The sequence below is a fragment of the Clarias gariepinus genome, chromosome 4 (assembly GCF_024256425.1).
Source record: "Clarias gariepinus isolate MV-2021 ecotype Netherlands chromosome 4, CGAR_prim_01v2, whole genome shotgun sequence".
In the NCBI taxonomy this organism is placed as follows: Eukaryota; Metazoa; Chordata; class Actinopteri; order Siluriformes; family Clariidae; genus Clarias; species Clarias gariepinus.
Window position 1 is genome coordinate 29,691,107 of NC_071103.1, and position 21,405 is coordinate 29,712,511.

A 21,405-nucleotide genomic window follows, 5' to 3' on the forward strand; every position below is an offset into this window, starting at 1 on the left:
CGAGCAAGGATGGTTGATGGTGTACATCACAGCAAGTCAAGACTTTTTCGAAAAAGGCCTTTGACACTTATCTCATTCAGGAAAACCAGACAAGCCATGAATTTTTTAGGAGTTAAAGAGTGAAAAGCAATTACAGGATCACAAATTGCAAACAGCCTTAAAGTGATAAGAAGTCGTGTTCCTGTACACCAAGCAGGTAATAAAATAAATAATTAAAAGAAAGGCAGAAAAAAAATAAAGAATGGAAATGTGTATATACACACACACAAAACCTCAGCGTTTGTCAAATTCAAAATTAAATACAAAAATCAAATACAGATATCGTTTCCTACCTTCAATCACGCTATTTAACTCAATCTCCTCATCCTCGTCTTTGACATGCAGATATTTTGTTGACTGGGCAATCCTGGACAAAAGAGAAAAAGAAAGAGAGAATGATTGTGAATGTGAAAGAGAAAACACGAAGGTGATGATTATATAGCAAAACTGGAAGGTTGATTTTTATAGCCGGAGACCGAGTGAGTGTGTCTGTCCACACAGTGGCAGCAGGACAAAGGATAAACTTTAGCAAGTTAAACTTCATTGTTGTTGCATACTCAAAAAAAAAAAAAAAAAAAAAAGTTTACCAAACTGTATCTTTTCCTGGTCAGAAGGTTTTCTGGTTATGCTTTTATCTTTAAGATCTATCTTACCCCTGGGAATGTGTGCTCCTGGTGAAGTATAGTACAACTGTAAACCTTTACAGGTGCATGACATACACCTAGGTAAAAAAAAAAAAGATGTACTCTCTGCAGTGGCATGTACACTTAAGTACCCTTTATTTCTACGCATGCAGATCAATCAGTACATCTCACCTCCAGAAGGTGGCACTGGGAATGCTTAGCGTAAATCGAACACATGCTGTATAGTGCTGCTCTTTTAGAGAGCTATAGTATAGTGTCATTATTTCAGTCCTATAGAGTAACACATAGTCAGAGTAAAGGTAATACAAGGAAGAAAAATAACTGGTGACCTCAAGCTAATGATGCATGAGCTTAGATTCACATGGGTTAATGCACCAGCCTTCATCATGATAACTTTCTGTCTGACTTTAAACGTAGCACTTCCTACAAACAGGCATAATCTGACTTCTTATTTATTACATCTAAAATAATATGAATTCTGCAACATCATAAGCACTTTCAGCAAACATGTCAACTGTTTTTAAAAATCCTGTCTTTAGTAAATGCAATTCTATATATATATATATACACACACACATACACACACATATATACATACACACACATATATACATACACACATATATATACATACACACACACACACACACATACATATATATATATATATATATATATATATATATATATACATATACATATATATATATATATATATATATATATATATATATATATACACACACACACACATACATACACGCACACACATGCACACATTTTCCCAAAGCAAATAATGAAATGCAATTAATCTGTTCCCATTATTTCCAGTTTCCAACACTATAATTAGATTTTTTAATATAAAACAATCAAAACATTTAGAAGTAAAATGTGAAATAAATAGACAATAAAACCTCATTTAAGCTTAATTTATGATTCCTCTCGGCTCCGACTGCTTTAAAAAACAAAACTGAAAGTGACTACATTTTATTCCTGCTGCTGTCCGCGATAACATTTAGTGCAGCCACATAATGGGTTTATATAAAGGTGCCGATCGTCATTTTTTTATATAGTGCCGTATACTTTATAATCTGTTTCCATATGATGTATTGCCCTCAGTTATTTTGGTTCCACGTTTTTACTCCCGCAAGACCTTTTCTATAAATTATGAGGGACATCCTGGTGACACAAGGAGGTCAGCTGACGATGTTTAAAGGGAAGCCGGGAGCCAACGTGCCATTGTTGTTTATATGCCAACAACCGGCCGCCATTAACACTGTGAATCCTTCCGTCTCTTTGTACATACATTAAATTGGATTACAGTACAGTATTTGCCATTGGAACAGTATCAAAGGACAGCACTTTTAATCACTGTGCTCGTAGATTGAGGCTGCTATGCGTGCGCACACACACACACACACACACACACACACACACACACACACAGTATACAGGACTTGGAAGTATATGATCATTCACATACACACCAAAATATTTTGTACCTAGTTGTAAATAGTCTTATTTTGTAAATAAAATGGCGAAATTAGAAGTGGAGTGTAAGCAGTCTGACTCAATCCAGTGTTCACAGATAGGAGTCACAGAAACAGGACTCTTCAAACTTGTTATTAAAGAGCACAACCACATGCAAAACAAACATTACTGATTAATACATTTTCAGTCGGTTGGATTAACAGCAATTAAATTGATTAGCGATTAAATCCTTAACACCTCTAGCCCATACAGTGTATTTGGCGGATTTTATTCGGCAACACCTTTTATTCATTCTAGTCCATTTTATTGTCTGAATTGGCAAAAAAAAGGAACTAAACAGAAACAGACAAGCGATTCGTTTTGTAAAACGTTTTCGTATAGCAGTTTACTGAACAATAAACGTTCGCATCCTTACAACTTTCAAGATATTTCTTCCATATCTTGAACTTCCATTCAAGATATTCTCCGCTGATGTGAAAAGGACAGAAATGTGAGGCTACAACGGATGAAATCGGACAGAAATATAACTTTATTTCATCTTTACCTGTCCAGTGTGTGTGCACTGTAGCCTTAGATTCCTTAGCAGACGGGAATGAAAGATGACATGGAATTCAGCAGCCGCGGCCGCTCTGCTCTAGATGTCGGCGTGTTGTTCGTTCTGACATCTCACCGGTTGCCAAGAGTGGTTATTTGAATTACTATAGACTATCTGTCAGCTTGTACCAGTCTGGTCATTCTCCTCTGATTTCTATCATCAACAAGTTGCTTGACTGGCAGAACTGCGGCTTATTGCATTGTTTTTCACACAATACTTTGCAAAACTCTACAGACTGTGTGCGAAAAATCCCAAAAGGTCTTCAGTTTCCATAATGCGCAAATTGACACGTCTGGCGCCGTGCCACAGTCGATCGCTGAGATAAAAATATTCCCTGTTTTGGTGGTTGATGGAAACATTAACTTAATATCATCTCCTGTATCTGCAAAATTTAATATTCGATGGACCGATTATTGCATAAAAGGACAGTTGAACAGCCATTCCTAATAAACTGTACAATGAGAGGCAGAGCAGTGACACTGACTTTATAAGGCAAAGATAACCACTTAAAGGCAATCAGAACAGATCTGATTTAGATATAGAGTACATTACCATTATGAAAAGAAATATCAGATTGAAGTTAGATTTATATTACGTGCAGGCCATCACAAGACAGCAGAAAGGAAAAGAAATGCCATCCTGTTCTCATGGAGAGGTCATGACCGGCAGTGCCTTTGAATCAGCCCAAGGGAGAGAAGAGAGAATAACCCTGAGCTGAGATCGACTCTGAGAATTCCGTTTATTTACAGTTTTTATGTAGAAATAGTTCTCGAACGTTATAAGCAAAAGGAAACTAAACAGAATTTGAGGGATTAATGATGGGAAATAAAAAAGATGAGATTCCTGATGAGAAAGCTGTGAAATAAAGCGATTCACTGAACAGCTGCTGCAGAAATCTGTTGCCTTCACGCCATCATCTGTGGTCAGATTTTACATTGAAACGACATAAAAAGATGGACAGGATTTATAGGACTTTTATTGTCCAGCAAAGTAACAGCAGCATTATTTCAGTCATGCCATTCCAAAAAGAAAGGGAAGATTCATGACCACAGTTAAGGATCATACCTTAAAAAATATTTCCTCATTTATTTTGCTGGGATTATTTTTCTTCCGAAAATTCTTTGGATGACTTGTTTCCTGTCCCCATTATGTAAGCCCATCCTTATATAATTATCAGGAACTGCTCCACTTTCTGCTTTAACTGAAGGGGTTATCCATTTCCTCTGACGCCTACAGAGTCGTAACGCAACCCTCGGAACATACAAAGCTGTTTAACGTTAATCATGCCGAGAACATGAAGCACCCTCATGTGCTTGGTACTGAAAAACATGGCAGCACATTCATTCTCTCCGTGCCTCACGGGAAATGACAGGACTGATGCCAATTATGTTAATAAATAGCTAGACGAGATGGAGCTGTTCCACCCACGTGGATAAATATCATCACTGTTATTTGTTGACATATAAAGAATGTAACGGTGTGAACTGATACAATGCATATGGACTGAAGAATATCGGAATCAAATATTGGGCATTAAAAAGTGCTGCTCGAGCCAAGAGAGTGAAAAATATCGATTGCAATATCTATCTGCATTGTAATAAGGAAATAATATAAGGAAAGTAAATCATGGAAGTGAACCTGCCTCACAAAAGTAACCGGCATATACTGTAACTTGGAGGTAATGACTAAAGAAAGTGGCTGCACAGCTGCAAGTCTGTATTTTTTAACTGGAATCTAGTAGATATGCAGCTCTAAGTAAGATTAAATTAATGTATCAATTATTCACTTTCAACACCCTTCATCCATTTGTCTATTATATAACAATTCGTTCTGACTGAGCTATCCGATTGGACAAGACATAAATATATAAAAAGAAATATAAAAAAACACTTAGGAGATTTAAAAGACTGTCCACCACCTCCATCTTTATTCTCCTTCCCCTTTTTCTACCTAGTTGATAATAAATGGTGTTTGCGGAACTATTTAAAAAAAAAAAAGGCAATATCACACTCGAGGTTGTACTGTATTGCTGGATTTACTGTATACTGTAGCATGGCTGTGATGGCTTTGTCACTCTCGCTGCGCCCTCGTGCCTATGACGGCATCATAGCACTCTGTCCCATGTGATATGGCTTAATACTAGTTGTCTCCGTGATGAATTGTAAACATTTATGTTGCCAGCCCTAACTACCTTTAAAAAGATTTTACACCCTGGCTTTTTAACTCCAGTCCTGGAGGGTCAGTGTCCAACACAGTTAAGTCATTCTACACACCTGATTTAACTAATCTGTTAATTAGCAGGTTCAGTAGGTGTGTTACAAACTGTGCTGGACAACGGACCTCCAAGACTGGAGGTGACGCTCCCTGTTCTACACTACTCGATATGTTTCTGACAATCCATATGTCATATGACTGCCATATGAAAAGATGGGAAGTGTAACCTAACCTCAAAGTTGAAGAGAAACAACTTCTGCTAAATTTCCAGCAGTTTAAACAATTCACATTGGGCAGAACCACTTTGTGCATGTCAAAAACAAAAAGTTACATTCTGGTTAAATATTTTGAGCATAGGGACATATTTCATGCCATCAGCACCCATGTAAACAGCTTCACTGGCATCTCTAATCCAAATTATTTCAATCAGATTGAAGCAATATTGTCCATTTAAACACAGCCACTGATTTCTACAACTCATTCATCTTCAGCAATGCTTCATCCAGATCAGAGTCACATGGATTCATAGCCAGTCCTGGGAAAACTGGGAGTGATAAACAAATACATCTGAGTACCATGAGCTACCATGAACAAAACAGACGTGGAGCAATTTGCAGCAGCCAATCCACCTAATAACATGTTTTTGGGAAACCAGAGGACCCTGTGGAAAGCCCAAAGAGCAAAACCTGTTTTTGTGAAACCTGCTGTTTCAGTGGGCTGCTACAGTACATCATAACATAGCATTGCAGGTACAGTACCACGTCCTCTTACTACTCCATGGTTTTGCTTTGTGATCCATTGCAAATGACCATGTCATGATTTATTTGGAAAAAAAAAAAAAAAAAAAAACCTTGTTATAACCTGCAGCACAGAAATGTTCCATCTCTGCATGTGCTCGAAAAAAAAAAAAAAGGTTTTGTCTTAGGTTACACAGAGTTTCATCACATCAGCTTAATCTCATTATAAGGCCCAGTTGAATTATCTAACCTCAGACAGAAAGTCCCTGCAGAGCTTTATGTTGCTCTTGTGAAGTTATAATGATGCTCCGTTGGACTTGACCTTACCTGGTGGTCAGACGGCTACGCTTCCCCAGCGGCGAGTATGCCTTCTGTCCCTGAGATGAAGGTTCCTCCTTGTACTCCCTCTTTATTGTGGTATGGCCAGGGGGCCGACCGCGAGGACGAGGCGCTGTGTCGCAGCCCGACAGCTCTTCCCTGAGTGAGGAAGGAAAACAAAGACAAAATCGGCACCTATCCGACAAGAAATGCCCCATAGTAACTGGAATACCGGAAGATTAATAAAAGCATAAAGGACTTGGAAGAGCATTTGCTCAAGAACAATTTGCATTTAGATTGAAGTGGAGGATTAAGACCTCTCCTGGCACTGGTTACACTCAGTACTCTCTTTAAAAGATAATGAGAACAGTTTGATGATTGACGAGGCATAAAAAGATCATAGGTCTCTCAGAGCAGAACACACACTGCCACAAAAGTTTGTGGACATATTTAACAAGTACAATTTGATCGTCGTGATCTCCGAAATACGCCTCGACGATGTTGGCGAAATATTTGGAGAGTATGGAGGAGGAGATAAGAAACTGTAGTTTTATAGGTAACACTTCTGTTACCTGTGAAAAATGTCTTAGGATTAACCGATACTGTGTCCATTTATTAAAGTATCATTTCATATGCATTGCACAGTATCTGTAAAAATGAGCAATATGACACAATTAGGAAACATTAAACTTTATTAAAGTATACTGTAGACAGAGGTGTTTTTAGTAGGGACTAGAAAGCACTTCTGTAGGTTGCTCTGGATAAAGGTGTCTGCCAAATGCCATAAATGTAAATGCTTAATGTCTACTGCACAAGGTGATAATGGCCAATGAGATTAAGCCTGCTGAGCTCACAAGAAGGAAAACATTAACTGAAAATTGTTCTCTTCAGATTTAAGGTTGTGTTCAAGCTGCTCCGGAAGAATAAAGAGAAATACACCCTGAGGCCCCAGACGGCAGCACAATGCGCACACTGATGCATTACTTGGCAAGTACCACAGCTTGATATGGCTTTAAATTTGCCAGTCTAATTATCACTCCTGGCCACTTCTTTATGAAATAACAGGGGTAACATTCAAAATATTGAACTCGGTCTTTATGAACCTGGCCTTAACCAAAGGAAAAAGCGTTGCTTTCCACATTTAAAATGAGCTAAAATTAAGTACTCCCAGCACAGCACTGATATTTCATATAACAAGCTCCCTGAACCACTTGGCCCATGTCCACAGGTTGTTCTTAGCAGGCCAAAAAAAAAAAAAAAAAAAAAAGAGGATGCAATTTCATACAGTCTCTCTGAAGATGCATAAACTGGCTCAGTGATGCTGAGTTGGCATTTATTCCAACGCAGCCCCCATGTCTCTGAGTGTTTGTATGACAAGCAAGAAATGCAATTTCGACACCTCTGAGGCTTCCGCTGGGAATAAACATGGCACTAAGCCTGTCGGCTCACTGCTAGGATGAGATCACCATGAAGCTGTGCAGAGCCTGAAATCTAAATGTGAATTTGGGCATGAAATGAGAGTAGTTTTGAAACCTGGCCATTGCTCATTTACTCATGTGGTTTCGGGCAGAACGAAAGGTTAATGAATGTGACCAGTTGTATGTGTTCGAGGCAGAATGCCGTCTAGGGTAATAAGGAAACCGTCCACTACTATTCCGTTTAATCACTGAGAAAACTGAAGTTTTAGCTGTAAGTGTGTTTTTTTTTCACATGGATTTCAGTTGACCTGCACTGATATGTGGGCTAGCACCTTTTACAAAATTGAATTCACAAAACCTACTTGTTTTTCCACTCTAGTATGGCGGAAAAAAGGTATTAAATAAAACGTGTTGTCAGTAAATTGCCGATGTGCCTTTCACACTGCCTAATACACTTCCAAGACTCCCACAAACACATCTTTTATAATTCACTGCCTGGAAAAAAAAAAAGAGTTGTTTGGAAATCAACAATTGAAAATTGGATAATTACTGGAGTGATTTATATGTTTCAGCTAGCTCAATTTTTTTAGCCTAATACAATGAGTAGTTTCTTATTTCTTAAGCAAACATATTGAGCAAAGAAGACGACTAGTCCTAATGGTGTAGTGGTTAGCAGTGTCGCCCTGCACCTCCGGGGTCCGGGTTCGATTCCCGGCCAGGCTCCTATCAACATCTCAGGGAGTTTTTCCTTTCCACCGTCACCCTCGGCTTGCTCACCAGGGACAATCTGATCATTTTGATTCATACACATTCACATTTCATACAAACTTAAATAATTCTTTTGATTGTGTAAAGCTGCTTTGCGACAATGACAATTGTTAAAAGCGCTATACAAATAAAATTTAATTAAATTTGCTAGGGAACATAAAGATTGAAGTTTGGAGCAACTGAAACGGGTCATGTGGTCTGATGAATCCAGACTGGCACCATTCTAGAGAGATGGGAGTGTCAGGGTTAAGAAGAGAAGCTCATGATGCTCCCACTATGGATAGTAGCCACTATTTTCACGATTGTGGAATAGTGGTTCTGGGAGCATGAGGAATCATTTGCACACATGGATTGGCACAGAGTCCTGACCCTTAAGCCAATTGGAAATCTTCGAGATGTTCTAGGGAAGACTTTAGGGAGTGGCCTGACTCTCCCATCTTCTATATAAGAGCTTGGGCAGATATTAATGTAATTTTGGCTGCAACGATACAATAATCATATATGATATAATCAAAATTTTTTTTGGCCAGGCAGTGTATAAATACTCCCAAACTCTAAAGTCTTTACATGAAGTGACTGTATAAATAATCTAAAGTAGAACAATAACATGCAGAGAAGTGTAGATCATCCCAACCTGTTCTCCTCATGGCTGTCTTTATCATTCACCTCCTCCTCCTCCTCTTGCTCAGCACACAGCGTCTTGGTTTTCTGCACAAAGTGCACTGGGACAAAGGTGATTTGCTTTTCGCCACCGAGGCGATCAGGCAGCACTACCTCCTTCTTCATGTTAATGTCTGAGTAGGGACAGCCGAAGGCACTAAAGACAAGACGAGGCAGCCATTAAAGAGCAGAGCAAAAAAAGTAAAAAAAAAACATTTTAAAAGATGGGTATATGTTTTGTGCAACACCGGTACCTTGTTTTATTGTATATATTTAATGAATGCACACAGAGTTTCTATAAAAACTTCGTGCCCTTTTCTCCTTTTTGATGGATAGGTCATATCAGTCACTCTATAGAGAGTGCTGATGCTGTAAATTCACTGAGTAAAGGACTATTTTTCATTTAGCTTGCACCTGGAGCACCATCTGCCTTCTTCCCCCTTAGTAATAAAGCTTCCTGCTCCCATTACAGCTCCAGTACCAACAACATCAGAAGCATACGGCACCTTCAGTAATGGAACTGTGAATGATTAAACACATTGTTCTTACTCCCAGAGCAAGATGTTTTTCAAAATTTTGTTGTGTTTTTTTGTGAAGCTCAAATAAACACTTTCCAGCCTAGAAACAATTTCCAATACGCCTTGTTTTTCGTGCAATTACATAAAAAAGAAAAATCCTTAATGTGTGCCACTGCTTGAGAAATCAGCACAAGGTAGAGTAAATTACAGTGACATCAAAGGTTTTGGTTTCATTACTGTAAGGACCAAAAAAGAATGTCACAGGAGTAGCTAATGGAGTGGGCTATTGACTTCCCCCGGCAGCTAACAATCTATCATAAGCTATGCTAGGGTTTAGGTAACTATACGCTATCTATGGTGGAGTTCAAGTATTTAAGCAGCAGTTTCATAATTATTTTAACATGCCAGTATTAATGTATGATGCCACAGACAGTGCACTAAAGGTATGGTACTGTATGTAAGTGCTACTCATCAATCAAAGCTGCACTGAATTCATTTTTACACTGCATCAGTGGATGGCTCAGGGGATAGGGTGTTGGATTATTGATCGTTAGGTCCCAAGTTCAAACCCCAAGGACCACCAAACTGCTACTGCTGGGGGCTTGAGCAAACTGCTCATACATATAATGAGATAAAATGTAAATAATAAATAACAATAAGAGCAAATGCCATAAATTTACATTTGCATAAAATCATACAATAAAAAATTTAAAAACCCTAGAATAAATCATATTTTTTCTCAGAATAAAACAATCGACAACAACTTTACGAGCAATATCTGTACACTTGTTCATCTATGCAAATGTCTCAGCAATCAATCATAAGTTAACAGATGAGTACATAAAAGCATGCAGATACTTGTCAACATCTTCAGTTAATATTCCACATTAGAAAGGAGAAAAATGTGGCATAACATCAAGAACGATCATAATAAAAATGCTCTACAGGTCTAACAGTGGGCTGTGCACTTTGTTCACCATGTATGTGTGTATGCATATATCGTTTGCACTCGTCCTTGATCTCCAAATCTTCCAAATGCTAACCATGAACAATTAGACTATTTTTAAAAGCAGAAATGAGAAAAGAAGCTGAAGGCTTTTAGGAGGAGTGCAAAAATAGATTACCGAGCGTGGATGTGAGGAGGCTAAAATTACTGCAGTCAAACGGGCTGTGCTTCACCGCATGACGCCCTTCTCTACAGTACAGATGGCTTCCAGACAAAAATCAATGCGTACTTAAGGAGAGGTCATACGATTTTTTGAAGAGGTTTAAAGGCGCTCCTTACTGCCTTGTAAAAGACAGGGTGAGCTTTGAAAACTATTTCATGCTTCACTTTTTTTGTCTGCAGGAACCATTATTTTTGTCTTTTTCATTCCTGACTTCAATATAGCAAATGTGTCGTAAAAAGTGGCATCATATCATCACTATTTTAATCTTTCCTTAGAATTTAAGACTTGAATGTATAAAATCCATTTGGTGTTATTTGCTTGACAAGTTTGGGATCCCTCGCCCTATACAGTATGTTTAGAATAAATCCTTAAAATCATGTATTTGGTGGTCCATAATATTTTGTAGAAACACAAGAGTTTGACTTTAGAAGGTACAATATGCTTCGTTCTTAATGCAAAACCAAAATTCTAAATTATGGTTATTTTTCAACAGTTTTCCTTTTCTCCTTCCCAAAGTGGAGCTATACACATTATTCCTGCTGGCTGATGAGCTGTTGATCCTGAAGTTATTTTCCCTCAAGCCCTGCCTGATCCATTCTCACTCCCGCTTGGAGCTTCCTTTATCTTCGAATCACTTGCCGGAGCTGAGGACGGCCCCACATGGATAGCCTAAAGATTGCTGAGGGATTGCTCGAGAGTTCCATAATGATGTCCCAAAAATGGCAACGGACCGACTCACTTAGGGACTCAAGATTGCCCTAACTGGGAACAGTTTGTGCATTAATTATTCAGTAGATTGTCATTTGCATACTACAAAGTTAGAGCATAAATCTCTTATGAATAAAAAAAAAAAAAAAGACTGATTCGTATTCCGAAGAGCACTTCAACATATTCAGTACATTCAACTGTGGTAGGGTAATTAATCATAATCGCATTATCCAGTGTCACCCAGAAGAGGATGGGTTCCCTTCTGAGAGTACCATTTCCTCTCAATGCTTCATCATAATCATCATCATCATCATCATCATCATATCTGGGAATTCTTCTTTACCACTGGCTTTAGCTCATTAGGGATCTAAATCTAAATCCATGTCAGGATTTCTGTAACTGCTTTGTGACAATGTCCATTATTAACAGCGTTATATAAATGCTGAAATGAAATGGAATTAAATTAAACTGGTGAAAATGTGAACGGGTTTTAAAAATAAATGTGTGCGCTTCTTTCTAGCTGAATGTACCGCGTTGGAAATCACACTATGACTCACGACTACCCCGCTATTTTCACTTTCGGATAATGGTTCAGCTCATTTATTTCCTATTAATGGCTAGGGAAAGGAAATACAGACACTGTGCAAAAACAATAAGAAGTAGCTGTTTGAGAGTATGGCACCAACATGTATGCCAAGTCTTTTTATTAAAGACTGTTAAGCAGTTTCTTGTAAGCATCTATAGGAAGGACTTGTTAATTGCGATCATCTCTGTCAAAGACCCCTTCACGTCGGCAGACTTCAAGCTGCCCTAATCATTAAAGGCAGCTTATCAAAGAGATGAAAAACCCTCCATAGTGTTTTCCCGGGTGCCTTTTCTAATGACGGTAAACTCTTCCACGATTTAATATCGTATTCGCTTCCTACCTGTGACTCTTGATGAAAAAGTAATGCTATTGCAAAGCATAAATGGTTAGTTCTGAGGCAATCGTATGTTAATGTATGCAAATAGAATGTAAATTATTCACTAATGAAGCTCAGCTCTATTCAGTGGCTGGGAAGAACATTTTCTGCTGCATGGCTCATGAACGCAGCATCTTTCGCTGTCGACTCTAATCAGAAAGGGCTCTCGGAAGGACCCCGGTCTCGTTGTCTAAGGACGAAGCAAAGTATGCATATTCCAGCCCTGACTGATTTCTCCGTCAGTACATGGCTGGGAGAGGTGAACAGCGAAGCGGTTAAATAAATTCTTTCCAGGAGGAAAGGACATGGATTAAACACAACAGGACAGCAGATCACAACTCCTACTACACTTTGGTTCACATCAATCAAACGTATCTTGCTACTTCTCCAGGTGATGATACTGATCTGCAAAGGCAGGGTGAGGAGTGAAAGAGGCATAAGCATACAGGACTTTATCGGGTTACATAAAAGGCTGTGGGATAGAATTTTCCTGTTCATCAGAGGAAGAGAGGTTTTGTATACGGTAACTGCTATTGCTTTTCAGTCATGCAAAAGCTCAGGAGTGACCCCTTTAACCTGGTTCTTCAGTGATCTTCACTCTCCTCGAAAATGCCCTCTCCTTGCACTTGTATGATGAATGCCTTTAAATGAACCTTCAGTGCAAACACACTCTCTCATATCTTGCTCAATCTGCGTTGATTCTTTAAACTTCAACAGGATGATCTTAAGTCAGAAATGCTTAAGGCAACAAAAACTATGACAAATGTCATGCCATACCTGTGGTGTCCTGTGTATTTTGCACCCTTGATGTGTCCCACTCCCCTGCACCCTGGGGTTGGACACACTCCCTGCGTCATGGAGCTCTTGAGGTCAGAAGAACCGGCATATGCTGGTAAAACAGCCACATAAATTTTCAAATAAATAATACTAAAATACATCAACTTTCAGAAAAAAAAAGAAAGAAAAGAAACTGGGTATAAAAATGTAAACAATAACCAGAAAAACCACAGCAGAAATGCAGAAGCTTGCATATTGACGCCACGCTACAGTACCTCCACTGCATTCATAGCAAAAAGAATGAGAAATAGATGATGCCCTCCTTATAAAACATAATGCATTTTCTGTTATTTGTTTTCTTAACTTTTTTTCTTGCTACAACAGTTCGGTATTTTGTTCAAGTGCACGAATCTCATGCACAGACACAGCACAGCGTAGCCATGTCAAGTTTAACACAGGATAATCAACATAGCCAAATGTCAGCTCAGACCACAAAGAGGTCAGGTTTAGAAGTGAAAATGTCATTGGGAAATCTATGAGTGGGGCTTCTTGGGGCTAGAAACAAAAATCTAATTTAGCTCGGCTTGTCACAGCCAGTGAGGTGAATGGGAGACGGTAAAGGTTGCATTGTTACAGTAGATACTTTAAGAATTATTAATTTTTTACATACATATTATTACATGTTTTTTTACAGACAGTCTGATTTGGTGTTTTTTGTTTTGTTTTTTACAGCCAGAGCCTTGGTAATTAATTATTTTATTAAACATGCACTTGTGTTCCAGACAAATGCAGTAGTTGATGCTGTCATTGTTGATCAGAAACTGTTTTCAGTACATTCCATCTTCCAATATGGACCAATGTAGTGCTACAACAAAAGGTATCTCATCCTGCATCGTCAGTGGTACAGTGATTTTAAAACATACAGTAAGTTGTACTCAAATAAAACAGAATATGTTCAAGAACAACCTATACCTCACCTTTAAATGCCCTTGTGCAGCACAGCATAACATAAAGGTTATAATAATTTACACTCACTTAGTGGAGGTTCCAGGGGGTGACCTGTCCTCGCACACCAGCCTACAGGATGAAGGTCTGGCAGATCCGAGTCGACCCAGAAGTCAAATTTATTGTGCCAGCCGTCAAAGTGTACCTGTTACAAAGTTTAGGTTGAAACAAAGTCTTAAAGTATATGTTTATATAATATAAGGTAATGTAAAATGATGCTAGGATTTATTTATATTTCAAGTATCGCAAAATAAAAGCAATAGATTTACTGGCAGCTGGACGAGGTGAACAATACCTTTATATATAAAGGTATATATATTATAACAAAACCTTTATATTCTTTTACTTGTAATGAGACACATTACTAATACTAACCCCAACCCCTTCAAAACAACAACAACAACAACAACAACAAAAAGACATCAAATCACAAAATAATCTGCATAAAGTATTCTACATCTGGACCATCTCAGCATATGAACAGGGTCTAATGCGATTTCACAGTAATGATATATAGTTACATTTAGAGAGACATTTGGTTTCATTTGCATCAACAAATCTTAGCAAACATCATTAAGTGCAGATCTATAGTCCAAGAACATATTCAATTATTACAAAACCTGAAACAGTTTGTACCATAAAACTTTATTAACCATTAACTTTAATAATTAATGGACCACTGTGTCTGGTGACACTCCTTAGCAGCACTCCTTTCCCTTACACTAAAAAGGAGTACTACTTCTGTATCACTGTACACAAATGGTCCATTAATACATTTTTATGGTACAAACTGTTTCAGGTTTAGTCTGCTGGACAAATCTTAAAAGAAATCGTAGAAAAAAAAAACGACAAATGGAATGAAATGATTATAAGGTTATAATCATTATGATCAATATATAGTGAAAAACGCTTCTCATTCAGGACTGCTATAGTCTGACATGAACTCAGCTGCGTCTAATCGAAAAATAATAATAATAAATCAATACATTCAACCAGCTCTTCTGATTTGCATTAAAACTCCACACTCCTAATGCCTGGCATCGGACCGTTAAATTCGGAATAAATACAACTAAGGGAATGTACTTTGTAAATTTCATAATGGAGTCTACTGCATCCTAATTACATAATGTGATGTGTGTTTTCAGCTTAGTCTCATGCATACACACACCCCAATAACATACTCGATGTTTTTGGTTTCCAAACTCCTGGAGTATTACCAATATAATGTCACTGCTCAATTAATAGAATGCTGAGGGAAAAAACATTCAGGTGTCAGACTAAGATGTGATAATTAAAAAGGCAGTATTTAATAACATGGCCAGTAAGAACACACAGTATTTAGAGCACTGACAACACCCATAATACAAATGTACTGTAAAATAGCAGCACACACTTGTTAGAGTTCATAGCATCCCGATAAAAACAAGGACTCTAGGAATTTTTTTCTAGAAATTTTCATCTAACACTTCATCATTGTGAAGCTGTAGCTTCCTGCAGCCAGGGAGTCTGGAGAGCTGATTGGCCGAGCTCTCAGAGAGGGAAGGAGTGGGAGGCACTTAGCGCTCTCACATCAATCATAGCTCTAAAGCCATTCACGGGCATCCCTCGAGTGTGTTACTCCGTTCCCTGAGCTTGCAGTTGACCAGTTGTCTAGAAGTATTAGCCTTGATGTGGGAGTACCCTAATGATGGGTGGGAATTGGACACGACTAAATTAGGAAACAAATCAGAAAACCACCCCCCAGCCCCTACCTTGTGTCATCCTCAGAAATAAAAGTAGAAAGTGTGGCGAGAAAAAAAAAAAAAACTTTGAAGATAATGTCCAATTTAAAAGAAACACTTAGGTCTGACAATAATGCCTGTGGGACATTTCCAATAAAAGATCTGTATTTCACAATAATGTCAATGTGATATAAACACCAAGTTCTGGCAATAATGTCTAATAATAATAATAATGCCCACAGGAGATAATAGAACAGAAAGGCACCGGTTGTTAATCGTCCCTTGCCCAGACATGTTTCTGATGTGAAGACGGTGTCTGTGTTGCTCGGTGTTGTTCCTTAGCTCACCTTCACTCTGTAGTCTTCAGTATCAACAATAGAGGCCACGCGGATCAGCATGGGGTTTCTCCTGTCCACCACCTCTACCTTCATGTTGTTCTGAAATCCGTGCGGAGGTCTCTGCAGACAGACAGCGCTGATCAGAGCCTTCCATGGCTTTTAGGCTACAGTAGTCACATAAATTACAACTCCAAGCTATTGTGGAAAAGGAGCGGGCTTGCTTTAATTAAAAGTGCCATTCAAAAACGTGTACAGCCTCGAGGAGTCCCTTTTACAGCCAGCTGAAATGTATTAATAATTATGATTAATAATCCTGACGTGTGGCTAATTAATCCTATGCCTACACACGTAAACCTAATCCCAACCTTAATTTCAATAATCAAAATAAAACATTTGATTCCTGCAGGTTTTATATATATAGGAAAGCTATTTTTTCCTTATAGAGGCCACCCAATACACCACCCCTCCCCCCACAAACATGTTTACATGAAAAAGAAAACAGAAATAGAAGCACACACAAGTGTTGTGTGTGTGTGTGTGTGTGTTTTTTAATTTTTTTTTTTTATACAAAATGTTGTCTCGTGCTGATGTGACGATCATTCTTTGCTCACCATACAAAAGGCTTGGCTCGGAACCGCAGAAGCACCATTGTCTTCTAAATACTCCTCCCATATGAAATGCTCCGGATTCGGGTGTCCTTGAACAAAAGCCAACAACACAATCTGATTAGAGAAGGGCATCACACATGCTGCCAGGCTCATTGCCTTAGTGAGTAACGTGACGAGGCACGTGACTGAATGAGTTGTTAATGGCTTAAGCTAATGGCAAACGTTAGCGCCTTTCTAGATGAAGAGCGCTATTTACCAGATGTGAAACAGAAGGAGTATACCATTCACTGTCTGATACAGGAAATGGTTCATACTGCATTATCCGGAAGATCTAGATTTTATTTGTTATAAAGTTTTTCTGCCAATAAGTCAGACGTTCATGGCTTATCAGACTGTAAACCCTTTACAGCCAAGGATGAGTAAGTGTAAGATAAATTTCAAAACCTTTCTTCAGTACAGATTCATTTCCTACATAGGAAAGAAGTACAGTCGAGCCTTGGATTACGAGCATAATTCACTCCGAAAGTGGGCTCGTATTTCATAACACAAATTAATCAAAGCAAATCTTCCCATAAGAAATAATAGAAACTCAAATTATTTGTTCCACAGACCAAAAAAAATACATAAAAATTATTTGCCAGGTTAAAAATAATTAATACAAAATATAAAGTAAAAATAAAACAAATTAACCTACACTTTACCTTAAAAAAAAAAAAAAAAAAAAAAAAAAAAAAAATATATATATATATATATATATATATATATAAATGCCGACAGATAAGAGTTTCCGTTTATGCATGCAGGCAGCTGTGTCGACAGAGCAGTGTTTCTGTGTAGAGCAGCATGTGTGTGTGAAGGCAGGAGGAGCAGGGTGTGTGTGTGAGAGGGTGTATGTGTGTGAGTGTAAAGGCGAGAGGAGGGGTGTGTGTGTGTGTGTGTGTGAAGGGGCACGGTGTCCAATGATGTGCGTGCACACAGCGAGAGGCTGATACAGAGAGCGAGAGAGAAAATGGATCTTTAACCTCTTTAATGAGACTTTCTATTGCTTTACACACGTGACCACAAGTGTGTTATAATAAACAATACACACTTGCTGTACACATGCAAACACAAAATAAAATATGTTTTTTATGTGCACACATTGTCTCAATAGCAACCCGGTTTCAGTTTCCATTTTCCGACCAAATAAATAACTTGCTCTATTCCATAAAGAACAAAATACCAGTCATTAACCAGCATTTTGCAGGCATAAGCTTAAACTGAATTGATTATATTTCAAAAGCACACAATGTCTCCACATACAAATGAATTGAAGCTGTGGATAATGAACTGTATCCGGTCATGTGCTGCTTACTCAGGCGATATCTTTGTCGGATTGTGCAGTACGTGAATAAAGATATAATCCTGTCCGCATTCATCTGGGTTTAAACTTAAGCCAAGCCAAGCCAGTTACTCAGGGGAGGAACGGCTGTGCTAGCTGCTATCACCATGAGCCAGCTTTTCCCAACCCACTGCTACAGCAGCATTAGACTGCTCCATCTCTCTCTCTGACAACAGTGTAACTTTCTCCAAAAGGTCTCCAGTGCTCAATCGCATGGTCCCGTGCTCACACAGCAGCCTGACAAATGATAAAGCTGAGCTAAAAAGCAAGAGATAACAGAGGCAGAGCAGGTTTTACCCCAACACACCACTGGTACATGGCTCGATATATAATGAATGCGCCTGAGAATTTATGTAGTAGGCTGAGCTATTTGGAGAAAAATGATGACAGCTGCACTTTGGGTAAAAACTTGGGTACAGCTTTTAGCTTGGCACAACTCAGCAGACCAGGAGAAAAGAAATGAGGGTTGAGAGAGAGGAGCGAGACAGACTCAAACAAATAGACACACAGAAAGAGAGGGAGACAGAAAGTGAGAAAAGAAGAAGGAACCAGGCACTATGAGAACTGTGTATAATTCTATTCAAGTCTGATATCTGACAAACTGGCTGGCTTTTGGTTACATATTCAAGAAGTGATTACTGAACCTTTCGTGCCCAAGGACTTCAGTAAGTACTGGGATCAGATATAATGTTCTGGACCCCTATGTAAGTCTATTAATCTTAACTTTCCACTTCTGTAAAGTTGGGGAACACGGGTCTAAGAATTTCATTACGGTAATGATGCCTCACTGTTATCTGTATATGACAATAAAACTTGAAACTTCTATTTTTATTTTTTTATTGTTAAAACATTCACACATTTTAAGGAAGAATGCTTCCATATGTACTATTTGAAAATATATATAAAAAAGACAAACTTTATACAAAAGGTTTGTTCATGTGCTGCATGTGCGTTTTAAGAAATATTTTGTCTTAAAATGTTAGAAAAGTGATAGTTTTAGTTTGTTTTTGTTCTGCATTGAACCAGCCACTCAGCTTTAATACAATACATGCACAGACTTCTGATTGGTGCAACAGAAAAGCCTCATCATCTCAAGGTTGTGAGTTCGAATCCCAGTTGAGCAATCTGATTGAGCAATTGAGCAATCTCATGCTCGTTAGGGGAACTAAGTTATGGTGCGGGTGAATTGAAATTCTAGTTGTTTGACTTACAACAAAACTTTTCACTCGCTCACTCACGCTTATTTCGTTTACTGCCTAGCTTTCCACCTCAAAACTGAAAATTAATTCGATGAATTTAAGCTTAATTTGAGAAAACTCTGAACATCTATTGCATCATGTTGCCTTAATACAGTATTTTGAGTTTTTTCATGTCTTTAGACATTTTATGTTTTTAAAAACAGGGTATTAACTAATGCACAACAAAAAATGAAATTATTATTTAATATCGTCCCAGTGACATGACACACAGTCAGACAAACGTGAGCAGGAAACCCGATGACATGCCTCGAATATAAATGGATAGTTCATTGTCTTGTACAAGGTCGTGGGAGGCTGGAAGCCTATAACAAGGGACTTGGGATACACCCTTTACAGAGTGCTACTCCATCATAGGGCACAAGAACACACACCCTCACTCGCACGTTGCAGCAGTCTGGAGAGATCACTTAGCCTATTCTGCATGGGGCCAGCTCAGTGGTTAAGGCACTGGACTACGGTTCGGAAGGTCCCAGGTTCAAATCCCACAACCACCAAGTTGCCACTGTTGGGCCCTTGAGCAAGGCCCTTAACCCTCAACTGCTCAGATGTGTAATGGGATAAAAATGTAAGTCGCTCTGGATAAGAGCGTCTGCCAAATGCCTAAATGTAAATGTAAATGTCTTTCTCGTAAAATCACCAAGCATGGGGGGAGCGATGTCCATGCACGCAGACCTGTGGTCGGAATTGAATCATTGACCCTGGAGGTGTGAAGTTGCGATGCAAAACACTACGCCAACCATGCCACTTACAAATCTATTCAAGGTGGCCAAAATATAAGAAGTTGAGTTAAATGATCATTTACTGACTAGCTTTCCACCTTAAAACAGTAAGTTACTGCAAGTCAATGACTAAGCCTAAGTTTAACATCTATTGCATCACGTTGCCTTAATACAGGACTTTGAGTTCTCATCTCTCTGCCTTCTTACAGGATATTAACTACTGCACAGATGAAAAAAAAAACTGATTTTATTTATTTTTTAATGGTCAACAGTATAACACAGAATCAGACAAAAGTAAGCATGAAAACTGATCACATGCCTCGAATAGAGATGAATAGTTCATTGAATTCTGTACGTTGCTCTGATAAGAGTTTGTCTTGCTAAATTGCTATTTTCTTAAACTAAATTTTGAGACCAGGACAGACAACCACTCAATTAAAATCAATCAATCAATCAATCAATTAATTAATTAATTAAAAAAACCTCATGGCTTGGTACCTACCCTGAGGTGCTGTGAGAGGTCGTCCGTGATCCTGGCACCAGCCCACAGGGTGGATATGGGGGCTACTGGCATCACACCTAAGCAAAGCCAAACAAAAAAGAAACGCATACATACGTCTCCTCCTTATTTTTACATTTAATTACAAACCTAAGTTTAATCAACACTTTATTGTTGTCAGAAAAAGAATATAATTTCCTCATATATAAATATATGTTGGCATATATTTAAGCTTTACTGACTGAACACCCTTGGTACTGGATGCTTTCAGCTCTAATATGACAAACATAAAAGCAAGAGAAACCTGCAAGGGGAAATAATGTGGACTATGGTGAGTATGAACAGTTTCTGCTCTGTGCATGTGTGTGTTCTGCAGTGCGTCATGAGATGACTACTCTATTTGGAAAGACTCAGAGCTTCTCCTGCTGGAAGCAGACAGTATGACAGAGAGAAGAAAATAATTTCCCTGTTTTTAACACATTAAACAATATGCTAATCTTCTTTAAACATGGTTTCCTTTTTTTTTTTTCTAAGGGATTGCATTTAATTGCGCATGCTTCCATTTAAACTGTATTTTATTACCCAATTCTGGCAGGCATGATAAAATATCAATCTTAATCAGATTAATAATATACCCAACATCTATTGCCCATCATTAAAAGATGCTAATCGAATAATTAGTCCATGTAATTAAATTAGTACACTTAAAACATGTTAAATGAGGGACGACTTTTAAAGAGATCCCTGACAGATGTTTATCCTGCAGGCGTTATGCTTTCCTTAAGTGATTCGAAAGCCAATCAGATACACTTTTCCATATATAAATGCAGGATATGAGCCATGACATGCCTCCAGAA

General features: G+C 38.3%; 1 protein-coding gene across 2 annotated transcripts in view; it reads right to left on the bottom strand.

Annotated features, from left to right (window-relative positions):
- Positions 1-21,405, bottom strand: part of LOC128520341 (lethal(3)malignant brain tumor-like protein 4) — a 68,852-nt gene that overhangs the window by 24,403 nt on the left and 23,044 nt on the right. For both annotated transcript variants that reach the window (XM_053494538.1, XM_053494539.1), the window contains exons 10-17: positions 20,552-20,628; positions 16,694-16,779; positions 16,092-16,202; positions 14,054-14,168; positions 13,019-13,130; positions 8,859-9,041; positions 6,048-6,197; positions 333-406 (exon numbers count right to left, since the gene is read on the bottom strand). In XM_053494538.1, the coding sequence (XP_053350513.1) occupies positions 333-406; positions 6,048-6,197; positions 8,859-9,041; positions 13,019-13,130; positions 14,054-14,168; positions 16,092-16,202; positions 16,694-16,779; positions 20,552-20,628 (908 nt within the window). The remainder of the gene's footprint in view (positions 1-332; positions 407-6,047; positions 6,198-8,858; positions 9,042-13,018; positions 13,131-14,053; positions 14,169-16,091; positions 16,203-16,693; positions 16,780-20,551; positions 20,629-21,405) is intronic.